This window comes from Phycodurus eques, chromosome 8, assembly GCF_024500275.1.
Source record: "Phycodurus eques isolate BA_2022a chromosome 8, UOR_Pequ_1.1, whole genome shotgun sequence".
Classification (NCBI taxonomy): domain Eukaryota; kingdom Metazoa; phylum Chordata; class Actinopteri; order Syngnathiformes; family Syngnathidae; genus Phycodurus; species Phycodurus eques.
Genome location: NC_084532.1, coordinates 6,784,591 through 6,805,943, shown reverse-complemented (window position 1 = coordinate 6,805,943; position 21,353 = coordinate 6,784,591). Strand labels below are relative to the sequence as shown.

General features: G+C 40.3%; 1 protein-coding gene across 1 annotated transcript in view; it reads left to right on the top strand.

Annotated features, from left to right (window-relative positions):
• The window catches only part of LOC133406480 (contactin-associated protein-like 4), a 90,605-nt gene that overhangs the window by 20,481 nt on the left and 48,771 nt on the right, over positions 1 to 21,353 (top strand). Inside the window, exons 3-8 of the mRNA XM_061684133.1 lie at positions 1,774 to 1,967; positions 11,991 to 12,138; positions 12,787 to 12,981; positions 17,242 to 17,417; positions 18,593 to 18,736; positions 20,763 to 21,030. Of these exons, the coding sequence (XP_061540117.1) occupies positions 1,774 to 1,967; positions 11,991 to 12,138; positions 12,787 to 12,981; positions 17,242 to 17,417; positions 18,593 to 18,736; positions 20,763 to 21,030 (1,125 nt within the window). The remainder of the gene's footprint in view (positions 1 to 1,773; positions 1,968 to 11,990; positions 12,139 to 12,786; positions 12,982 to 17,241; positions 17,418 to 18,592; positions 18,737 to 20,762; positions 21,031 to 21,353) is intronic.

Sequence of the window (21,353 nt, the reverse complement as noted above, 5' to 3'; positions counted from 1 at the left end):
AACCGAATAGTGCTGTTTCAGGACTAATGTCCTCCTGCGTGTGTGTCCGTCTATTTCTGTCAGCTGACTCAATTATTTTTCAGCTGACTATAGGTCCCCTGAGTCCCCTGTTTAATAATTTATGAAAGATTCTGCCAAGCAAAAAAATTAATTTGTTAAATAACCAGGATAATGATTCAACATGCATTTGTGAGGTTTCGGCACACATGGCGCCCCCGTTGACTATCGTTCAGGGGGGTGGCGTTGCATAGGGCGCGACGCCAGTCGGACATTGTTTTTTCCAGATGCAAATCTCCTCCAGCTACCCCCCCACCCCGCCCCCACCCCCTCCATATTGACAATCGGCCAAGGGGGCACAATTGATGAATTGATGGCCGTCGCACAGTCTGGCTCTCTGCCTTTGGCGTAAACATAATTGGCATTGAGCCAATTGCTGTCTTCCAAAATGTCCTTGTGCATGTTCATTTGTTCTGAATTTTGTGTTATTTGCTTAAAGGTAGACTACTCAATGTAGGTCTTTGATAACAAAGTCTGTCTGTCTCGATCAGTATGTGATCACATAACATTTTCATAATAATGTATACTGCTCTTTTCGTGTTAAAAACACGTCAGACACTAAGAAAGAGTACTACTACAAAAGCCTGAGATATGATAAAATAATACTTCACTATATATATCACTTTCACAATGTTACAGTAACAGTAAAAAGGAGTTAAGTAAGAATAAGCGAGTGTCAGCATAAGGAATTAATGTACCAAACTCGTTAATACTAGCCAAAGTATTGCCAACTGAATATTATACTATCAGGTCAGCATGACAAAGATGTTGCTATATAAAACAAGGAGATAGTTGCCAACTGAGAGCTCTATTGAATCTATGATAATCTATGATAGGAGCTGGAAGGAATAAGTGTGTGGACTTTTCCCTTTGGCTGTGTGGCTGCAGCAGCCTGTTGCTAAAAGGACTGTTCTGCATCGGGTGGAATGTGTTGGTGCATCGGGGGTGTTATTATGGATTTTCGACTTTACGAAGCACTCAACGTGCTTAACAACAGATCGCACACTGATAGCAAATCTCGCTTGAGGACACTTTGGCACAGCCTCACGAGGAACTAGGGATTGAACTGGGGAGTCTGATTACCCACTCTAGGGGGTAAGATGTATTCAACAGGCAATACATATGCCCTAACACAAAAGAAAGCATCTGGAAAGCTTACTGAAACAGCATTCATTACACTACAGACAATTCTGCCAGAGAAGAATTTTGCGCGTGGGATATACAAACACATCTTTGCTAAGCTTAGATGGTTACACTGGAGCAACTCCCCCGATGTTAGTCTAAAATGCTACGAACATATGCACATATAGCTGCTCCAGTGTACAAACAGGTACTGTTACAGTCTGTAAAAAGTACACATTAAATGCGTCCTTGCTCTTTGCTCCAAACCTACAATTAAAAACTATCCAGTGGCAAGTCTACATGATGGGCAATCCCCTGCCAGTTTCACCTGGTAAAGCTGCTGAAGCTGTTTCTTTCCAGTGTGTACTGTATTTTATATTTAATACATGCAGTATACAGAATTAATACTGAGCGGCATTTGACAATGTTGCCATTGGCCTACACCGCTGTTGTGTTTAAGCCCGATAAACTCTGCCTGATAAGTGCAAATCTTTCCAATTAAGTTTCCCTATTGTCTCAGTTGATCTGTCACAGCACCTTCCTCTCTGTCGCAGACACTCACCATTGTATGAAGTAATATTTTCCTCGTTGCAGGAGCTGGAGGTTGGTCTCCTCTCATCTCAGACGAATACCAGTGGCTGGAGGTGGACCTGGGGAGGAGGACACGTATCACAACTGTTGCCACCCAGGGACGCTACGGCAGCTCTGACTGGTTGACGGCCTACCTGTTGATGTTTAGCGACACGGGCCACAATTGGAGACAGCATCGTCAAGAAGACAGTTTTGGGGTAATTAAATCTCCAGCATATACATTTTAATGTTCACTTTACTTTATCAAGATACAGTTTGGATTGGTAACTTCTGATCAGCTTTGCTATGTTTTTCGCTATGTTTTGTAAATATTGTGACATCGTACGAGCAAGACACCAAGTAATTTAACAAAGAAGATAAACATGACAGTGTAAAGTGCGGTATGATGCCATTATCTGTACACAAGAAACATGGATTTTAAATCCTTCTTTTGTTATAAGCCACAGTAATTTTGTGATGGATCTTATTTTCTGATATTCAATTAATTCCAAACAAACCGTAAAACAAAAGCTGGGCAGACATTTTACTCAGCCAACCAATTGAATGACAGCAGCGAATCAACTGTAGCTCCACCCTGTGCAAGCGTACAGAATCGTACCACTGCAACCAGTTCAAAGTGGGACAGTTAGGTTAGCAGAGTTTCAGATGCCTAAGAATGGAAAAATCAATGCGTACATTACTGAACTGAACTGAACCAAAGTTTTTTTGTTGTTGTCCTGTTCGGTTGTTAGGTCAAGCAAAATGGAAAATCTGTATGCCTTTCATACCGGAACAGTTTTACTGTGTCACGGTGGAGTTTCTCAGCTTCCGCTGTGGTATTATAATTGAGGTTTATTGAGAATCAGACTTGACCAGTCGAACAGAACAAAGTTTCTAGAAGGGAGAGAGAAACAAAGACAAAAGACGAAGCACTAATTGTAAACAGGAGAGAAGTCAATCATTACATTAGCTACAACAATGAAACATTAAATATGAGTGTTGCATGGGGCTGTAGTGCTGCACCCTGTGAGGGAAGGACAGGACAAGATAGAACAGGACAAGGACAAGAGAAGAAGCATGCAGGACTAGGGTCGTGAACCCGACTGTGCAACTGAAGTGTGGTGGCATTATGTGAATTATAAAAGTCTACAAGACGAGAGTATAAGTGAGGGGATACACACAGGATTTGCATATTCATCAGTTATTTGTCGCAGTAAGTGCGTGACCCCCACACCCAGTGAAAAAGAGTCCTAGGGTGTGTGTCTGCGGATACATGCAAGTGAATTGATACCGTATTACATGCATAAAGACTGACAGAAGTGTCCTGTAATCGCTGTGGCCGCACCGCGGAGCGGAGGACACCACCAAACGAACACTTTTAAATCCACATTCGCACTGAGCAGTTGCAGAGATGCCAACCCCTGTCATCACCTATCAGAAACATTCTGAATAATTTTTCAGAAACATTTTGATTTTGTCAGGAATACTTGTGTCTCAGCCAAAACAAACACACACCACCGTATACTTGAATACTTTGAAGACCACCTGAAGTCCACAGACAGACCTTCCTATGAGGAAGCAGAGTCTGGCCATTCTGAGGAGGTCTCTCCTATCGCTGGTGTTCAGGTCACCAAGGTGATTAAAAAGCTCCTTGGTAATAGGGCTTCGGGGGTAGATCAAATCTGCCCAGAGTTCCAAAAGGCTCTGGATATTGTGGGGCTCTCTTGGTTGGCATGCCTCTGCAACATTGTGTGGACATTGATGACAATGCCTCTGGAGACTTTGTATCATGGCTGGCCTGGGAACGCGCAGGGATTCCCCTGGAAGAGCTGGACGATGTAGTCGTGAAGAGGGAAGTCTGGGCTTCCCTGCTTATGCTGCTTCACCCACGATCTGACCCTGGAGCGGAAGAAGATGGATGGATGCTGGAGCTTTAAAAACTGAGACAACAGGTTGCTATAGGGGAGTGCACAAAAATACCTGTCGACAATTGTACAAGTCTCATAGTGAATTATTTTTGGAATGTAGTGTAAAGGTTGTGCAACAAAATGTTAAGTTAAAGGTATCATTATTTTTGTCCAGGCCAGTTGATGAGTTAATTTCAAGATAATTATGATGTACCACAAAAAAAGCTTTGCCTGATTTTCACAAGTCGATTTTCAGTGTTTGCTTTATTTATGTTATGCTTGTCGGATTGAAGTTATTTCAGTGACAATGGTGGGGGTTTCTTCCTGAACAGAAGGTTTTTATTGGTACAATTTTTATTTTTATTTTTATTTTTTTACCATTTTTTGACCGCTCACTGGGAGCTGTTAGTTTTTCATTTTCCAGTGGAGTGAACAATGAAAGGGTAAATGGCTCAATTTGACTGCACGGAGACACTGTCAATCTGTTTAACCTTTGTTGACAAAAGCTATGTGGTTTTATTAGTCAATTACTGTTTTCAGTCATTGTGTGTCAGCCTTGATGAGCCAGCCCTAATATCAGACTTCGTAATTTCCAAGTACCCATTAAAAGTTATTTTTGCCATAATACAGTATTTTCTCCAGCCTCTCCATATCTGCAAATATTGTCACATGACGGGTTTCATTATGGTGGAGTGCAGGCGAAAAGGCAGATGGACCCAAGCTCAAGGAAGGAGACACGCTTAAGGCAAGGCAGCAGTGCAGAGGTAATATTATAAAAGTATTTAATTTTCCAAAAGTCAAACAATGGTAGCCCAGTGCAGGATCCAAAAACTATGATGGGAAGTCCGAAACAACTGATTAAAAAAAGTGAAAAAATAAGCACGAGGGAAAGGCCCACCCCTACAGACGACGGCTTACATGACACGACAAAGGACAAAGGACAGAGACTGAGTAAAACAAAACAGGGAACTAAATACAAACACGCTGAGATGAGGTACAGTACAATTGGAAAAGATACGAGTGGCTGGAGGGAGCTGATGGGTTGATACATGAGCAGCAGAACCGTTAAGACCAGGTGGAGACAGAGACATACCGCTAAATAGCAGACGGGCACAAACAGGAGACACAGGAGCACAAACCAAACCGGGACCACATCACAATCCCTTACAAAAGACAATTGAAATCACTTTAAATCTTGAAAAACCTACAAAAATACAGATCATGACAAATATTCAATTACTGTTTTCTCTGTTAGCATTTCATAGGATCTGTGAAATAAAAGCAAGAATACTAGACTGCAGAATGTAGGATCTCCACTGAGCAAAATACAATGAGTAAGTCTCTCGGCCTCACGGTCAAATAGGTTTTCTCTTCTTTATGGGTGGGCTGTCTGGTTCTTGTGACTCTTTGTAAAAAGTACTGTCAACGTGAAAAGTGATTTGGACCTCATACATCTTAAAAAGTGCGTTTTGAACGGATATGCAGAATCAGAGAATATTACAATAAAAATCTTATTAAGTACGTATATCTTTTGTCTGCTTAAAAATCAGGGAGCATTTTTGTGGACACCACTGAGACCAGACATGTGTCAACTATAACTATTTCACTGTTAAACTCCTCACTCAATCCACTTCACGTGTTTTGTGTCATAACTCTATAGCTGCATTAGTGCATTTCCTACTCCAGTGATTCCCAACCAGGGTGCCGTGTCACACTAGTGTGCCGAGAGACACAGTATTAAAGGGTTGCAGTGGGGAAATCAGCCAATTTTACTTAATTTGTCAGGAAATTATTTTTCATTAATAATAAATACAGTATATCTTTGTTCATCTATTCATGCCAGCGACATATAGAGACAGGAGGAAAAATAAAATGCTGTGTATCCATCAGTTGCCATACAACGGAATAAGTCGTAGCTTTCTGCAAGTATATCAGCTTCAGTATGCATACTTTTTGTGACATTTTTCTTTGGTGTACCATTAAATTTTTCTATTGTAAAATGGGTGTCTGGGCCCAATAAACACTGCCCAACTCCCTTCTCACTTGAGTTCTTTTCTTTTCTTTCTTTTTAATTTTTTTTTCATCGTGAACTCTTTCGTTCATGTTGGTGCAGAAACAAAGCACCTTTGAAGCCAGAGTAACGTTGAGTCTTGAACGCAAAACGGCAGAACAACGACTTGGAGTTCACGGTTTAATGAAAATAAATAAAAATGTACAAAATACGTGAAGCTGCATGTCCTATATCGTATGTCCTATATTGTCTGCTCAAAAACTATGATGCTTTTAACAGGTGGTTGGCTTCAACTGACAAACGTCCAGCATCGCATCATTCCACTCTCTCTCTCTCTCTCTCTCTCTCTGTCTCTCTCTCTCTCTCTATGTAATGTGTTTTCAATGAGACAAATTGCACTCTATCATCTTATACTTTATAAAAACATACAGTAATGACATAATTTAAATAAACAAACACTTTCTCATTCAATTCAATGCACATTGTTCTGCTCTTTCTGGTGTGTGTCGGGTCACTCGCACCTCAAGCCACAACTGTACTGCTTTTCTAGTGACAATCGGTTGTTCCTTGCTGTTCAAAATGCATTGTGGGATACATACATTTACATAGGACATAACCTATACTGATACTATATTCCAACAGCACTACAAAATAGCGAACGCACAATATAGGGCACTTTAAAGTGGATATGGAGCGATTCTGAACACAGTCTATTACCCGAAACTTAATCTCTCAAATCTGTATAAAAGTAGCATAACAAATCTTTTCACAAGGCATGGCTTCCTGTGAGTATATCATCATAATTACACAGACCCAGATTTCACATTGAGTAACTCAAATTGTGAATCATTAAGTTAGTATTCATCCTTTTTGTGATATTTTTATTTGGTGTACCGTGCACTTTTTCTAATGTTAAACGGGTGCATTGGGTCAATACAGGTTGGGAAACACTGCCTGACTGTGCATGTCCCTCATGATATGATTGATTGGTATTAAACTCCCATTGTGTTGGTCTTTCATTAGCGCTACTTGGTCTGTTAGCCCCGTTCTGTGTCAGCCAATCAGCTGCCTGCCTGTCCTTGTGTTCGACCCAGCTGTGTCTCATCTATGTGATTAATTCCTCAGTTTCTCATCAGTGTTGTTATGTTTCCTGGTGTGCGGCTTGTTCTGCTTTGAGTCTTTAGCTGCCTGTCAGTGTTGTATCTTCTAAATTGTGGAAAATACCCTGCGTCACATTGATACTCTGCTTGTTTCTAACAATGAAAAGGCACTTTGTCCCAGTCCTTTCCTTCACTTATAATACATGGTCTTTGAGATTGACATCGATCTTCCAATTACTGGTGAGGATTTGTCAACTTCGTTTTACTTACAATGTGTTCACAGCTCACGCGAATAAGCAATACCACATGAAACAAAGACCTTATGGACTGATTAATACTCACCCAAAAGGACACAGGTTAGAAAAAGCAACATACTCAGCCGATGAAAGAAAACTTAACAAACTGCAATGTAGTAGTTTGTTCACTGTATAGAAGTGACTAATATATTTTTTAAATCCATGTGAAATAAGTGAACCACAAATTCCAGTGGAACATTCGTGCTGTATTTGGACTGCATTCTATTTATGGTAATTCACAATTCAAAACTAATGTAACTTCAATAAGTAAGAAATGTTTACATTCATTTGTTTTTAATGTGCTTTGCAAACCCAATTTGGTGCTTCTTATAATCCCAAAAAAAAAAAAAAATGGGGCTGTGTTCATAATACCTCCCTATCCACTACAGTATAGTGCTGTTCCTATATAGTGCCCTCAAAGTATGCAATAATGGATCTTGAAAAGTAGTGAACAACAAATGGTCACTAGAAAAGCAATAACGTATATCCTATGATGCACTGTGCATTACAAGAAAAGAAAAAAAAAGAACTGGCAGACAGTTGTTGTTATTGTTTGAAAACTACTCGACTGAACTATAAAGTCCACAATATAAAGATCCCTACACAGTATCGTGATTAGAGTGTACGGAATGAGTGTTTGGTGGAAAATCAATGGTTTACAATTTTAAATAATCCCATGAATTTTTAACAGCATATTTTTGTCATGGATGGTATGATCTGATTACGTCACCTTTTACCTGTGATTCTTCCATATGCTTGTCTTCCTGCTCTCACCCTCGACTGGCTTACTGAAGACTTGTCAGAGGGTACTCATCTTTCAAAAATGCTGAGAAAAACTAAATGAGATGCTACTCAAAGCTATTTGGTGAACTTAATGCTTCACTGCCCAGACAGATAAGACCTTCAGAATGCTGAAGGCGGCACTGAGATGACAATTACACACAACCAGATAAGCCAATTTCAGTCACAGAGCAGCACGTCAATTGTACTTAACAGACATCCACACGCACATTATCAAACACTCAGCTTCTCAAGAGAAGAAGATGGCAGAAACAAAGGTTATGCACTTGAATAATTGTATGGCACATAACCACAGTTCATATGAATTATTTTTAAAACATTTTAATGTCACCCAGAGAGCCTAATTTCACAGTTGCAATGGCTATAGTATTTGTGATTTTACAAGTCATAATCAGTAACCAAAGGACAGCCTTAAGGTTGTGGAGTTATTAATCTCCCAAGGGAGAGACTGATCAGTATCATTACACTTAGGCTGCATTTACACTCTGAGGGCCTGCTTTGACGTGACGGACTCGAGTCAGACTTGAGTTGCCAATTGGAGGACTTGCTTGGCTACATTTTATGCAAGACTTGACTTTGGCTTGGTATTCATGAGACTCGATTTGACTTTGACATTTGAAAATCGGATTTTTTTTCATATAGTGTGCCTTTTGTGGCGGCACGTGGTGTCGACTGGTTAGCACATCCGCCTCACAGTTCTGAGGACCCGGGTACAAATCCGGCCTTGCCCGTGTGGACTTTGCATGTTCTCCCCGTGTCTGTGTGCGTCTACTCCGGTGTCCTCCCACATCCCAAAAACATGGACGGTAGGTTAATTGAAGACTCTAAATTGCCCTTAGGTGTGAATGTGAGTGAGAATCGTTGGTTGTTTATATTTGTCCTGCGATTGGCTGGCAACCAGTTCAGGGTGTACCCCGCCTCCTGCCCGCAGTTAACTGGGATAGGCTCCAGCATACGGACCCTAGTGCGGATAAGTGGTGTGGAAAATGGATGGATGGATGTGCCTTTTGTTTTTGAAAGAGAAGTTGTTTTTGTGTTGTGCACACCCCAAACTTGGCTAACTGAGAGGTGGAGTGCTGAGGCAACCTAATTAAGGGCTTATTCTCCTGTTGGTGCTTAAGTCTCTTTTACACACCTGGGCTTGAACACTTTTCATCGACGCACATTCTCCTGTCCAGACGTCTGACATACCCACCCTGCGTAACCTGGGAATTAGTGCGCAAACACCAAAGAGCTGTGATTCATTCAATTCTGAGGCTCGCTGTTAATGTTTGACTTGTGAATGTCATTTAAAACCATCAGAAATATATACTGTAGCCCACTTTACATACACTGAACAAAAATATAAATGCAACACTTTTGTTTTTGCTCCCATTTTTCGTGAGCTGGACTCAAAGATCTAAAACTTTGTTTCCACATACACAAAAGGCCATTTCCCTCCAATATTGTTCACAAATCTGTCTAAATCTGTGTTAGTGAGCATTTCCCCTTTGTCGAGATAATCCATCCCATCTCACAGGAGTGGCATATCAAGATGCTGATTCGACAGCATGATTAACAGGTGTGCCTTAGGCTGGCCACAATAAAAGTCCACTAAGAAATGTGCAGTTTTGCACATTTCTTAGTGGTTGTGAGGCCGGTTGGATGTACCGCCAAATTGTCTGAAACGCCTTTGGATTCAATTCACGGGACATTCCTGCAGTCCGCATGCCAATTGCACGCTCCCCTCAGAACTTGCGACATCTGTGGCATTCTGCTGTGTGATTAAATTGCACATTTCAGAGTGGCCTTTTATTGTGGCCAACCTAGGGTAGACCTGTGCAATAATCATGCTGTCTAATCGACATCTTGGTATGCCACACCTGTGTCCGGCTCATTAAAAATGGGAGCAAAAACAAAAGTGGTGCGTTTATATTTTTGTTCAGTATATATAAGGTATTGAATGTGTCATCAGCTTGTCTGAATGTGTGCACCGCTTTGGCTAACATGCAATCACTTCGAAGGAGAGCATTTTTCTTTATTCTGTGGAGAATACAGCCAGTAAAAATAATTTACCTTAGATTTTGTGCTTATAACTACCTAAATACATAGATACAAAACAAGGGTGTGTGCCTGCTGTTATAAAGATCAGTGGTGCCTAAGCTTCCTTGCACCACGGACCAGGCGACCCACTTCATATTTTGATAATTGGCGTAGAAGCAAATAAAAATACTGTAAATGATTAGATGTCTAACTCACTGTTGCACCTTCACTATGACTGTAGTTGTTTTAATTGTGGGAGCCCTGCACTTAAAAAAACTCCAAAGTCTCCATGTTTGAAGCAGAATATCGCTTTATGCAGTTGTAGAAGGGAAAAAAGGTAATCGAGCGCCAATATTCTTCGCCAATAAATATCACGAATAAAACCCGGTAATAGCCGATACAGTGACTCTTTGGTCAGCACAATAAAATAATTTTTTTTTTTTGCTCATTCTCTCCATATACATTTCATAGCATTCTGGAAGTGTCTTACAACGTGCGGCGGATATTGAAAAACTTTAAGTACAATATGACGTTTCACCTTTATGGCCGCGAAACTTACCACAGCCTCCGCAGCACATAAAAGGACATTTGAATAAGTCGACGGGAGAATGCGCAGATGAACAGATTTGACTGGGAACACCCACATTTGAAGGTTTCTCCACCCAGACTGCGTATCTGTCAAGAAGGTGTGTAAATAATAGACATAAATGGAAAGCTGCGTAGCTGTGCGGCTTTTCGAACTTAAGGATATCGGAGAATATGGCCCTAAGAGCGACTATTACGGAGGGAGCGCCAAGGATGATTGCTTTTGGATTCAAGATAATGTTTTTGATAAAATAGGGGAAAAGACAATGGCAACATGCAATGTTTGTAACAGGCATATCTATGACATCTAACTCCATCTGTCACTATGACAACTGCAGACGCAGGTAAGCTGTACAAAATGTGGAGGCATAATAAAGACAGACGGAGTAACATCCATTTTTCTAGGTTGTTAGCAGGGGTATTCGATTGATAGTTGACAGCTGAACAGGGTGTGGTTTCAAAGCCTTCAGCGGACACGCCCGCCGCAGCGTTGGAAAGCGATGCAGTGTCCCCGACATCTTCCCGACCCGTCCTTGCGTTGTGGAGAATATGTAGAACGGGCATGATTGCCTTCTTAGCCTCCAATATTTATGGTGCGTTCACATCAACACTGCGCGCTCTGCTCTCTGCTTGAGTGTGATGACATCATCACATCACATATAGAACGTCAACAGGACATTTAGTGTCGTAAGGGCGCACTCATATCAATGCTTAACAGAGGTTGCCCGGTCTCCGCGCCGCAAAAAAACAAGAACAAAACACACACACACACACACACACACACACACATATATATATATATATATATATATATATATATATATATATATATATCACTCATTAATGTTAAATAACATCAAGCTCATTTTAGAGCCGATATGTGCCTTTACCCTGCAGTCACATTGGCATATTTCAGATTCATATCTGATTATTATTCACAGTTAAAAGAAGCCGTGTTACAGTCTGCGGATATCTGATTCCATTCATTTTGTTTTTCTTATCCTGGCACGACCCATAACCAAATAGTGCCTAGAGAGAGCAAAAGAATTAAAAAGAAATCAAATAAAACAAAATACATAAAAAAATGGACTGGTGCCCTTGAACCATGTCGTGTAAACAAAGCAACTTTTGGTAATACCTCTTCTGTAATCTTTCAAAGACGTGGTGTTACTTAAAAACTGTAAAAGGAAGGGACATTCTAATGTCTAATGATGAAGAAGCACAATACTTCAGAAGATTAGAGCTTTTGATAAACTTGTAGCTGCTCACCTGAGAACCAGAAGGCCGCATTTAAGCTGCCGAAAAGTGTTGCTTTAAATACAGGAGCTCCCAACATAATTAACAATGGCTCCATCTTAGTTTGCTTTGCAGATTGGAAACGCAATCCTGATGTGTGTCCATGTGAATAAGTAACGGATTTATTTGAAATGGTTATCGCTCTCATAACGCTGTCATTCACTGTTGAACGTTTTGTGAAATGTGGACAGTTTAATTAAAAAAAAAGACCTGCTTTTTCCAGGCTCTTCCAGGCAACAGCAATGCTGACACTGTGGCCCAGTACAAACTTGAACAGATGGTGGTAACTCGTTTTCTCCGCCTCATCCCTCTGGCCTGGAACCCGAATGGGAGGATTGGACTTAGACTAGAAATATATGGCTGTCACTATGGTAATTGACCTGTCTGAACAAAATTTGTGTTATGCATGCATTATTTCCATAAGAAAAGAAGATGGATTATTATTTTTCACTGATTCTAGCTAAATTAGACTCATCATCAAACAACAGTAATTATAGTATATCAAATCCTTTTTTTCAATAAGTTACAAAGTATTTAACATTGTACGATTGTGCTTGATATTGCCGATATTTCTTTTTCCCACATGGATACTTCTTACTACTTTAGACTGAGTCAGAAAGGTTTCAACCCATAATAGCATATGGTGGGTATATGGTGTAAGGGAGATGCTATTTCAAGGGGTAGGACTTAAAAAATATTCTAGAATTGGGAATCAGAAGAATGAGACAAAGTCTGAAATTGTTTTAGCTGATACAAAGTGCTGAACTGAACATCTGTAAACACAAAAAGGCAGTTTAAATGGTAACATCCATGTGAATTGATACATGATTGAAACTTGTTTTATGGCGATATCATGATTGAATTATTTATGATTATACAGAATATTGTATTTCTGTTGCTCCTTCAGTAAAAGTCTTCAGGTCCCAGGCAGGATCGAAAGCATTTTTATGGTCATCTTGTGTGTTCGATAATGTTTTTCTTTTCTGATGTTGTTCTTTGTTTGAACTCTGCTCCTGTAGCTTCTGATGTAGCAAACTTTGATGGCAGCAGCAGCGTGCTATACAGACTGAGTGCTCGGTCGAGCGCGATGGCCATTTCTCTGAATTTGAAAACCCCAAAGAATGTTGGGATCCTGCTCCATGCTGAGGGAAAGGGAGATCACAGCCTCAGTCTCGCTTTGGAAAAAGGGAAACTTCTGCTCTTTCACCAACATGGTACATTCTTCTTTCAATCCGCAAGTTAAGGGTATTGCAGTTTTGTCTTTTATTCCAATTTTTCACAAGATTGAGAGGAATTACATGTGTAATATAATTAGGTAGTATTTGCTGCATACTATGTCACACATACTGTATTTTTAAAAGTCATCAAAGTATTAAAACATTAGGATCATTAAGTCTTAGGGTTCTAGTGGATAAATTGATGAGCTCAAAGAATTATCACGGACAGCGAGTGTCCTTATGTTACATTTTTCTTAAATGAGTCATTTTTAATGTAATTTTGGCTCTGTGTTACTATAATTATTATTTGTTTGGTGTTGATTATTGAACAGTTCTTGAGAAGAAACTTCCAATTAGATGCAGCAGAGCTCATAAGTTGAGTAAATGGGATGTTTTCACAAAATATAGATAACAGAAATTTGGCATTGTGAAACGACTTCTTTTTGTGGTTAATTTTCATTCAATATCTTTAATTGTTTGTGAGTGTGAACGTGTGTCTACATGTGCCTCTCCCATTTATTTGAACGAAATGTAACTTTAAATGTGAATATTGTAGGATGGAATAATTTAAATGTAGTGTGAATGGTTGCGTGCCCTGCGATTGGCTTGCGATCAGTTTAGGGTGTACCCCGCTCCTCCGTGACCCTAATGCGAACGAGCGGTATAGAAAATGGATGGAAGAAATTCCATTTGAAAGTTTTACACTATTATGATATAAAAGGCAGCATTCTCAATTTTAGGGCTGAAACCCACAACTGCAGTGAACTTGGAACTTTTGACACATGTTCATAAATTACTGTTAACGTTGTTTTGCTTGGAAACTTTTCAGCACTGTCAATACCAGCATGGCTTGTTCATTGTTCTCAGTAGGTGCTTGAGTAGTGGTTGCTATAAGCAGTGTTTCACACTAAATTGGACAATTAGGTAAACGTTGGAGATGAGGATGGAGTCTTTCTGACATGTAAACTCCTCTTTTTGCTTATTCCTTCTTGAGTTTTCCTTCAGTTTATACTGTGACACTTTCTTTTGTGTTTCTGTGTCTGCTTGACATCTCCCCTCGCGTGCTTTCTCCTTTAATGTTTGATGGATGCTGCAACGTGTTAGGATGAATCCTTTGGAGCACAGTGTGTTGCATTTTCTGTCCCTTGGTCTCTTTCAGTGTAGAGCAGTGCGCAAAAGACATTTTGGGGAGACTGTGTTATTGATGTGTGTGTTCAATTCTCTGTATTTGCAACATCTACCCCTGCCTTACTCTATGTTGGTTTTGCCATGGAGACTTTATCACCATGGCAACGTGATCTGATTATGCATGTTAAGTAATGAAGCAAGCAGAATATGACATGTACAGTGGTGCCTTGAGATGAGAGTTGAATTTATTCTGTGGCCACACTCGTAACTCAATACACTTGTCCGAAATCATCTTTTCCTATTGAAAACGGGTCATGTATAAGGCCCTGGTGATCCGCACAAGGAAGAGGTGCCGATGCAGCAAAAATGTCCCCACCGCCGCTGCATCCAAAAGTCCCCACATCCAACATTCTGAAGCGGTAGCTTGCATCCACCCTGGCCAGAAAGATGATGGAATACTGTAGATGGGCGAGCTTGCCACAGGGCGCTCTCGTCCTTGCATGCTGCCCCGCAAGAAAACCAAGTGCAGTGTGAAAAGGATTTCATTATTTTTGTTTATGTTTAGTTTAACAGTAAACTTCAACTGGCAGCGGCATTAAACAGCTTGAATCTTCTTCTTTTTTTAAAAAAATATTTTTTTAAATCTGAATTGTTCACTATTTGTCTGTTGAGTTGAGTTCACTGCCACCATACAGCGCTCTTTTCCCAAGTCTACCCTCACATATCAAAGCAAAAAAAATCGCTCGGCATTGGAGTCACTCGTATCTCACGACGTAACTGTACCGCTCGATTTGGCTCTATTAAAGAACTTGGAATTAATTTTTAGGCATGATTAATCAGAGAAGAATTATTGCATTAAGCATGTATTAACTAAGATTAATCACACAATTTCTTTTGATCACACACGCTCCTTTACCCTAAACGCGGATGCATATTTGAAATGCGGCGCAGGTTGCTACAAGGTCAGTGATCAGGGTAATGCCTACGTCAGCGCAAAGATGAGTGAGGAGACACCTCCTGCTGTGCTCGGCGGCAAATTTTGCTTCAAAATTCACCTCCATGGAGACTAATTTCACTAATTGTTGATTCCATTATTTTAAGAATTACAGTCTACAGTCTACATTCATTTTAGATTATCTGTGGGAATTTTTGGCCATTCAGTCAGTACCAAAATGGGTTTAGACCAGTCCTTGATTGGTTAATTTATTGATTAAAAGACATGCCCCATGATTCTATCCACATAGTGCATATGTCACATTAATACGATTCTTACGATTGTCTCTGTTAAGTGACCTTCTCCACACAGCAAAAAGAACCTGACAACAAAATGAAAATAGACTATTTCTGAATTCTCTCTATTTGGGAGGAGTTTTAATTCCCTGGTGGCATTGGCGACTGTCACTCTCCTGTATTGAGATCTAATCTGTTCTCAGCGTGTGATGCCCGTCACATCTCCCTCCATGACAAAATCTTTTTGTCACCTTTGCTAACCTGGCTCGAAGGGTGGCTAAAAAAAGTATCATATTTGTCACAGAGTCACAGAAAATATTAATGACAATGCATTGATGTATTGCAAAGCGAGAGGGAAAAAAGTCACGTCGTCCAATCTTCCAATCTTTCTAATCTGTTGATGTTTTCCTGCTATCCTCGCAGCCCTCTTTTACTATATTTTTTCCATTCTTTAGACTTTTTATTCTTGTTTACCAACATTTCTCATACATTGCACATATTGCTGTTCCTGCTCCTTGTTAGGTATATCACTGGCCAGTTTCAGGAGCATGCTTGTTGTGCGCAACGCCTCTCTATTGCATACCACATCTGTCTCTCCACTCTCCCATGGGTTTACAGTGGGCAGAGAGTGTAATTTAACTCAATAGCTTGATGCATCCATCCAGAGACACTGTCTGCTGGCAGCTCAACAGTTAAGGAGAGGGGGAAAAAACGAGAATAGAGATATTTATTATATTTCTAGCAGTGTTTGAGAACTTCTAAGAAGCTGCTCATAGTCTCTCTGGTCCTAAGGCACTGTTAAATACTAATGCATGTCACATGAGGACAACTTGTGAGCTGGAGAAAAAAAAAAAAAAAGCAAATCAAACATGTATAACCCATAAATTTGAACATAAGTTCATTAAGAACTTAGAGACAGGGCATTTGTTTGTGCACGCATACAATGATTATTGTATGCATACATAAGAAGGGAGGAATGAGTAACAGCAAAACGGAGACAAACACGCAATATGGCAAGAAGTTGGAATAAAATGATAGCTCATTAAGATTTACGTACCAGTACTTTCTTCAAAAGTCCCATTTCTTCCTTGTTTTGGACTCATCAAAATGTCAGTTCGCTGTAATGTACTTTACTGCTTGCCAATTCAGATCAATTCTCAGCTGTCAAGAGACGCTGTAATAAAAAGGCAGCAAATACACAGCGGCCAGTGAGTGTGTGCTGCCCCTGTGCTTCATGGACAATTGCTGATAAGTGTTGCTGACCACATTTGAACAGCGTCAGAGAGGCAAACAATTAGTCTACCATTTTTGGATGTTTTGTAAAGGGGTATCTTTTGTCCACAGTTTAGACTATGAAACCATAACAGACGTGTGTTTTTTCTTTTTCTTTTTTTGTGTCCTGTTCGGCTGTTAGGTCAAGCAGAATGGAAGACCTGTATCCCTTTTATGCCGGAACAGTTTTAGTGTGTCACAGTGGAGTTTGTAAGCATGTTTCAAATAAAAAATAAATAAAACAAAATATATATTTTTTTTTCAATAAAGTGACCCTGGCTATCTGGACAAAGTATGGTAGTAGGTAGAGGGAAAAATGGCCATAAATTTCAGTTATTCTTTTTTTTTTTTGTCTCAATGTTATTCATTGGGGGGAAAAAATTACTAAAACGTCAGCCAAAGAAAAATCGCCCTAGTTGCACGCTAGTCAATGTTTTGATGCTCGCAGATCTGTGGTTCAGTGACATACCCTGAGGTTTTGCATGATATGGATGAATGACAGTTCATACTCTCAGTTTTTATGCATTTTAGAGGCATTCATTATCGTCATATTTGTCTGGAAAGTATGTGCACAGTTGAAAATATCTTCACTTTGACATACACTGCCCCATGTCTTCCATACTACAGGTTGGAGTTCATCCTCTGGCGGTCATGTCCTTTCAACAATGGGTAGTCTACTTGACGACCAACACTGGCACCATGTAAAGCTAGAGCGAATTGGCACCCACCTCAACCTTACTGTGGATAAGAATACCCAGTACGTTGTCATACCAGCTGATCTCAGTCACTGGGACATTCACTGGGTGAGAAAAAAACTACGCAACACGATCAACAACCATTTTGACATGTCAGACATATGACCCTAAAGACAATGCGCAGTACAACATTCATAGATGAATGGATTTTATTTAAAGCATGTTGACTATGCCAGGAATAAGGTCTATAACCGTCAATCCCTTGTTTTCCTGACACACGCATGCACGCGCGCACACGCACACACATATGCGTGCGTATCAAACTCCCCCCCCCCTACCAATCGCCGATCGAGGATGGGGAGGATGATGTAATGACGTGACCAACCGAATTTCATTGTGGCCACATCGTCAGGGGACAGGGGGGTGAGTTGGATGCCCACTCAAACCCATTTTGGATGACCCTCCCACCACCTCCCAGGTCGGTGTTTTTTTTTTTCTTCGAGTTTTACTTTTTTGTCAACGCCAAAGCGTGTGCTATCAATACATAACATTTAAACAAAAGCCAAAAAAACAAAAACGGTGAACTGTTGTAATTGTACGGCAGTGCACCGACATCCTTGGTCTTTTGGTTTTCTTGCCACCCACACACATGGAATGAGCTGACGACTTTTACCCTCCTAGGTTAGCGTCGCCGTAGGAACGCAGCTCAAAAGGGTCATGTCATATAAACCTATTTATACCTATGGTTGAGAGGCTCAGGGTTCCCTGTGTTGAGTTTGCACAGCTTCCCGTGCTTGCATGGTATAGAAAATGGACGGATGCGTGGATTTGAGAAATATTATGCCCTCCATAGTTACATGCAGCTGACAAAAAAAATGACATTTTATGAATCCATGATGTCACATTTTATTCATTCTACTCCAGCATAAAAGGTAGTTACTGTAGTGTAAAGGTACTGTAGGATACAGTAGATGGGTTTTACATACAAGAAGAATAACCCTTTAATGTCTCCTCAAATGCATTGTTTTATCTGATATGTCTGTAGAATTTTGAAATATAACAAAAATGAAAGCAGCGTCATACCCAGAGTAGCTAATCCCACTAATAACTAGTCCCAGTTTTCATCCTTTTCGGTGTTGGGCCTTTTTTGGGGGGTCTTGAACCTGCATCTTTTAATCACCAAGCAAAGTCCCGAGATGGAATTGAACCAATTCATTAGCTTTTGTGTAGATCATTCGAAGTTACCTGGGGTACCTGCTTATGCAGTGATTTTCTTTGTGCAGTTAAGTGTAGGAGCCGTCCAAAGTCCTGAACTTAAGTCAAACCCCTACAAGAAGAATTTCAATGGCTGTGTGGAAAACCTGCATTACAATGACCTCAACCTGATAGACATGGCAAAACAAAACAACCCTCAGGTCACTGTGGTGGTAAGTTAGCATCTTCTCACATTTAATGTACTACAACTGCTAAACTGTGGTGCCATCAAGTAGTTATCGACTCCTTTATCCTGTATATAGCTTGTTGTTTTTTTTATATAGATCATTTGTTTTGTTTTCAGCTTTTTATACCAAGAATGTTGTATGAAATGTGTAATAGAAACATATATTGTTTTAATGGCAAAAGACACTGGAACAAGTTGACAAGCATAGTCTGTCCCATAACTTCCAAATGATCAATTTTGAATTTTTTTTTCTTTCATTACGTAATGTAAATGAATTTGTTCTTGTCTCAATTTGCTGCCATTATACAACTTTCATTAATTGCAGAATCAGTGTTCCAAACCATCATTTAAGTACAGTATAAAGCGCAGATAACCACTGTAGCATATATTGGCCTTTGTATAAAACATATAAGGAATAAATTCGTCAAACGGGTTAGTTCAATTTACGGTTTAAGGTCACAATCAAACTATTTTTGTCTCAAAATGGGCAACACGTCTCTTTTTATATGTCTAAAATTTAGGACAAAGCGACAAAAAAACTCTTATCAGTCTCATAATTTGAAGGTTGCTACATTTAGGAAATAGGAATTCTAGATCGCAGAGGTTTCATTATTAAACTCCAAACACACACAAAACACAACACGGATTGAAATTTTATAGAATATTTAATGAAATCTATGAGGGATCTATAGGGAAACACACAGAGGCGTTAACTACAAAAATAAAATAACACCAAGGGCAAACAAAAAATGGCGAAAGAAAGAAAAATAGGTGGACGAAAAGGGAAATAGGATATTGTGTGTTGCTGGGCTAAAATTGAAAATGTGAGCGTTTAATGCTTTGAGTCAGAGCGAGAGAGCGCAAAGTTGGGATATTTGGGTGAAGCTAATATCTTCCCCAAAATTATTAGGCACTAATTGTGTACACGCTGGCAACGGTTGTTGTGTCCTACTCATGACTGTAGATCCGTGGGTCTTTTGGCATGGTCTTTCTCCTTGCATCTCAGACGGAAAATGAAGCAGGTTTGGTTGAAGAAGAAGATGCACAAAAATAACAGTTGCAGTGACAATCGGGCCATAGTCACTGCACCACTGTATAATAGAACTAAATACATCCATCCATCCATCTTCTACCGCTTATCCGAGGTCGGGTCGCGGGGGCAGTAGCTTTAGCAGGGACGCCCAGACTTCCCTATCCCCAGTCACTTCATCCAGCTCTTCCGGGGGGATCCCAAGGCGTTCCCAGGCCAGCCGAGAGACGTAGTTTCTCCAGCGTGTCCTGGGTCGTCCCCGAGGTCTCCTCCCGGTGGGACGTGCCCGGAACACCTCACCGGGGAGGCGTCCGGGAGGCATCCGAATCAGATGCCCCAGCCACCTCATCTGGCTCCTCTCGATGTGAAGGAGTAACGGCTCTCCTCTGAGATCCTCCTAGATAACCGAGCTTCTCACCCTAAGAACTAAATACATTTAAAGTAAAATGACTTACCTTTTTTGGCAGTGCGATAACAGTTTAACATCACCTAGTGGAGTTTTATAGGTATTACTGGAATTGGGTGTGTTTTTAATTAAAAGTAAAAGAAAATAAAAACATCGGGGGGGGGGACAAAAACATACTTATAATTTGACTTTTAGTTACGTGTTGGTGATGTCTCGCGTGGCATCACACGTGATGGCTGTTCAACCACCGTTTAGTCTGACTTCGAGACATAATGATCCTGAACAACTTTTGAGGAGTTTGACGTTGGGCATTCCACTTCCCTAGCATTTTCTTCGACCCAACATGTCTGCAATGTTTTGTTTTGTTTTTCCAACTAAACTTGGCATTTTTTGGTTAGGTGCATCACAAAAGTGCAGCTTGATCCAAGTTTGAATTTTATATAGTGCTTCACTATTTACATTTGACTGTTAAACTCTTGTGAGAACCTGTTTTTCAGAGAGCTCCCAATGAGACGTGTCACCAAAAGGTCTTTTTTTTTTTTCATATTGCATTCTTTCTTTCTTTCTTCTTCTCAGGGCAATGTGACTTTTTCTTGTGATGAGCCAATTTCAGTGGCTGTAACGTTCACTGACTCCCAGAGCTTCCTCCAGTTGCCTGGACACACAACGGAGGCATCAGGGCTCGTCGTTATAGCTTTACAATTCCGGACATGGAATGAGGAGGGACTACTGCTCACCTTTAACATTCTGCAGCAGCATAGAACTCTCTGGCTATACCTGAGTGATGCCAGACTCCAACTACAGATCAATGACACTGTCAGGGTGCTGCTCGAGCTCAATACAGGTTGGTCATATAGTATGTGCAGTATGTTGTGAAAAGGTATTTGCCCCCTTATCAAATTCGGATTGTTGCATAGTTTCCTCCCTTTGATATTTAAGATCATAAAACAAATGTAAAATATCAGACAAAAATAATCAAAGTAAGCATAGAATGCAGTTTTAAAATGGTGATTTTATGTGTTAAGGGTGGGGGGGGGGGAAACTATTCAAAGCTGCGTGGAGCTGTGTGAAAAAGTAATGGCCCCCTAAACCTCAAAACTGGTTGGACCTCAGCAGCAACAACTGAAATCAAGCATTTTGACATTTTCTATAACTGACAATGAGTCT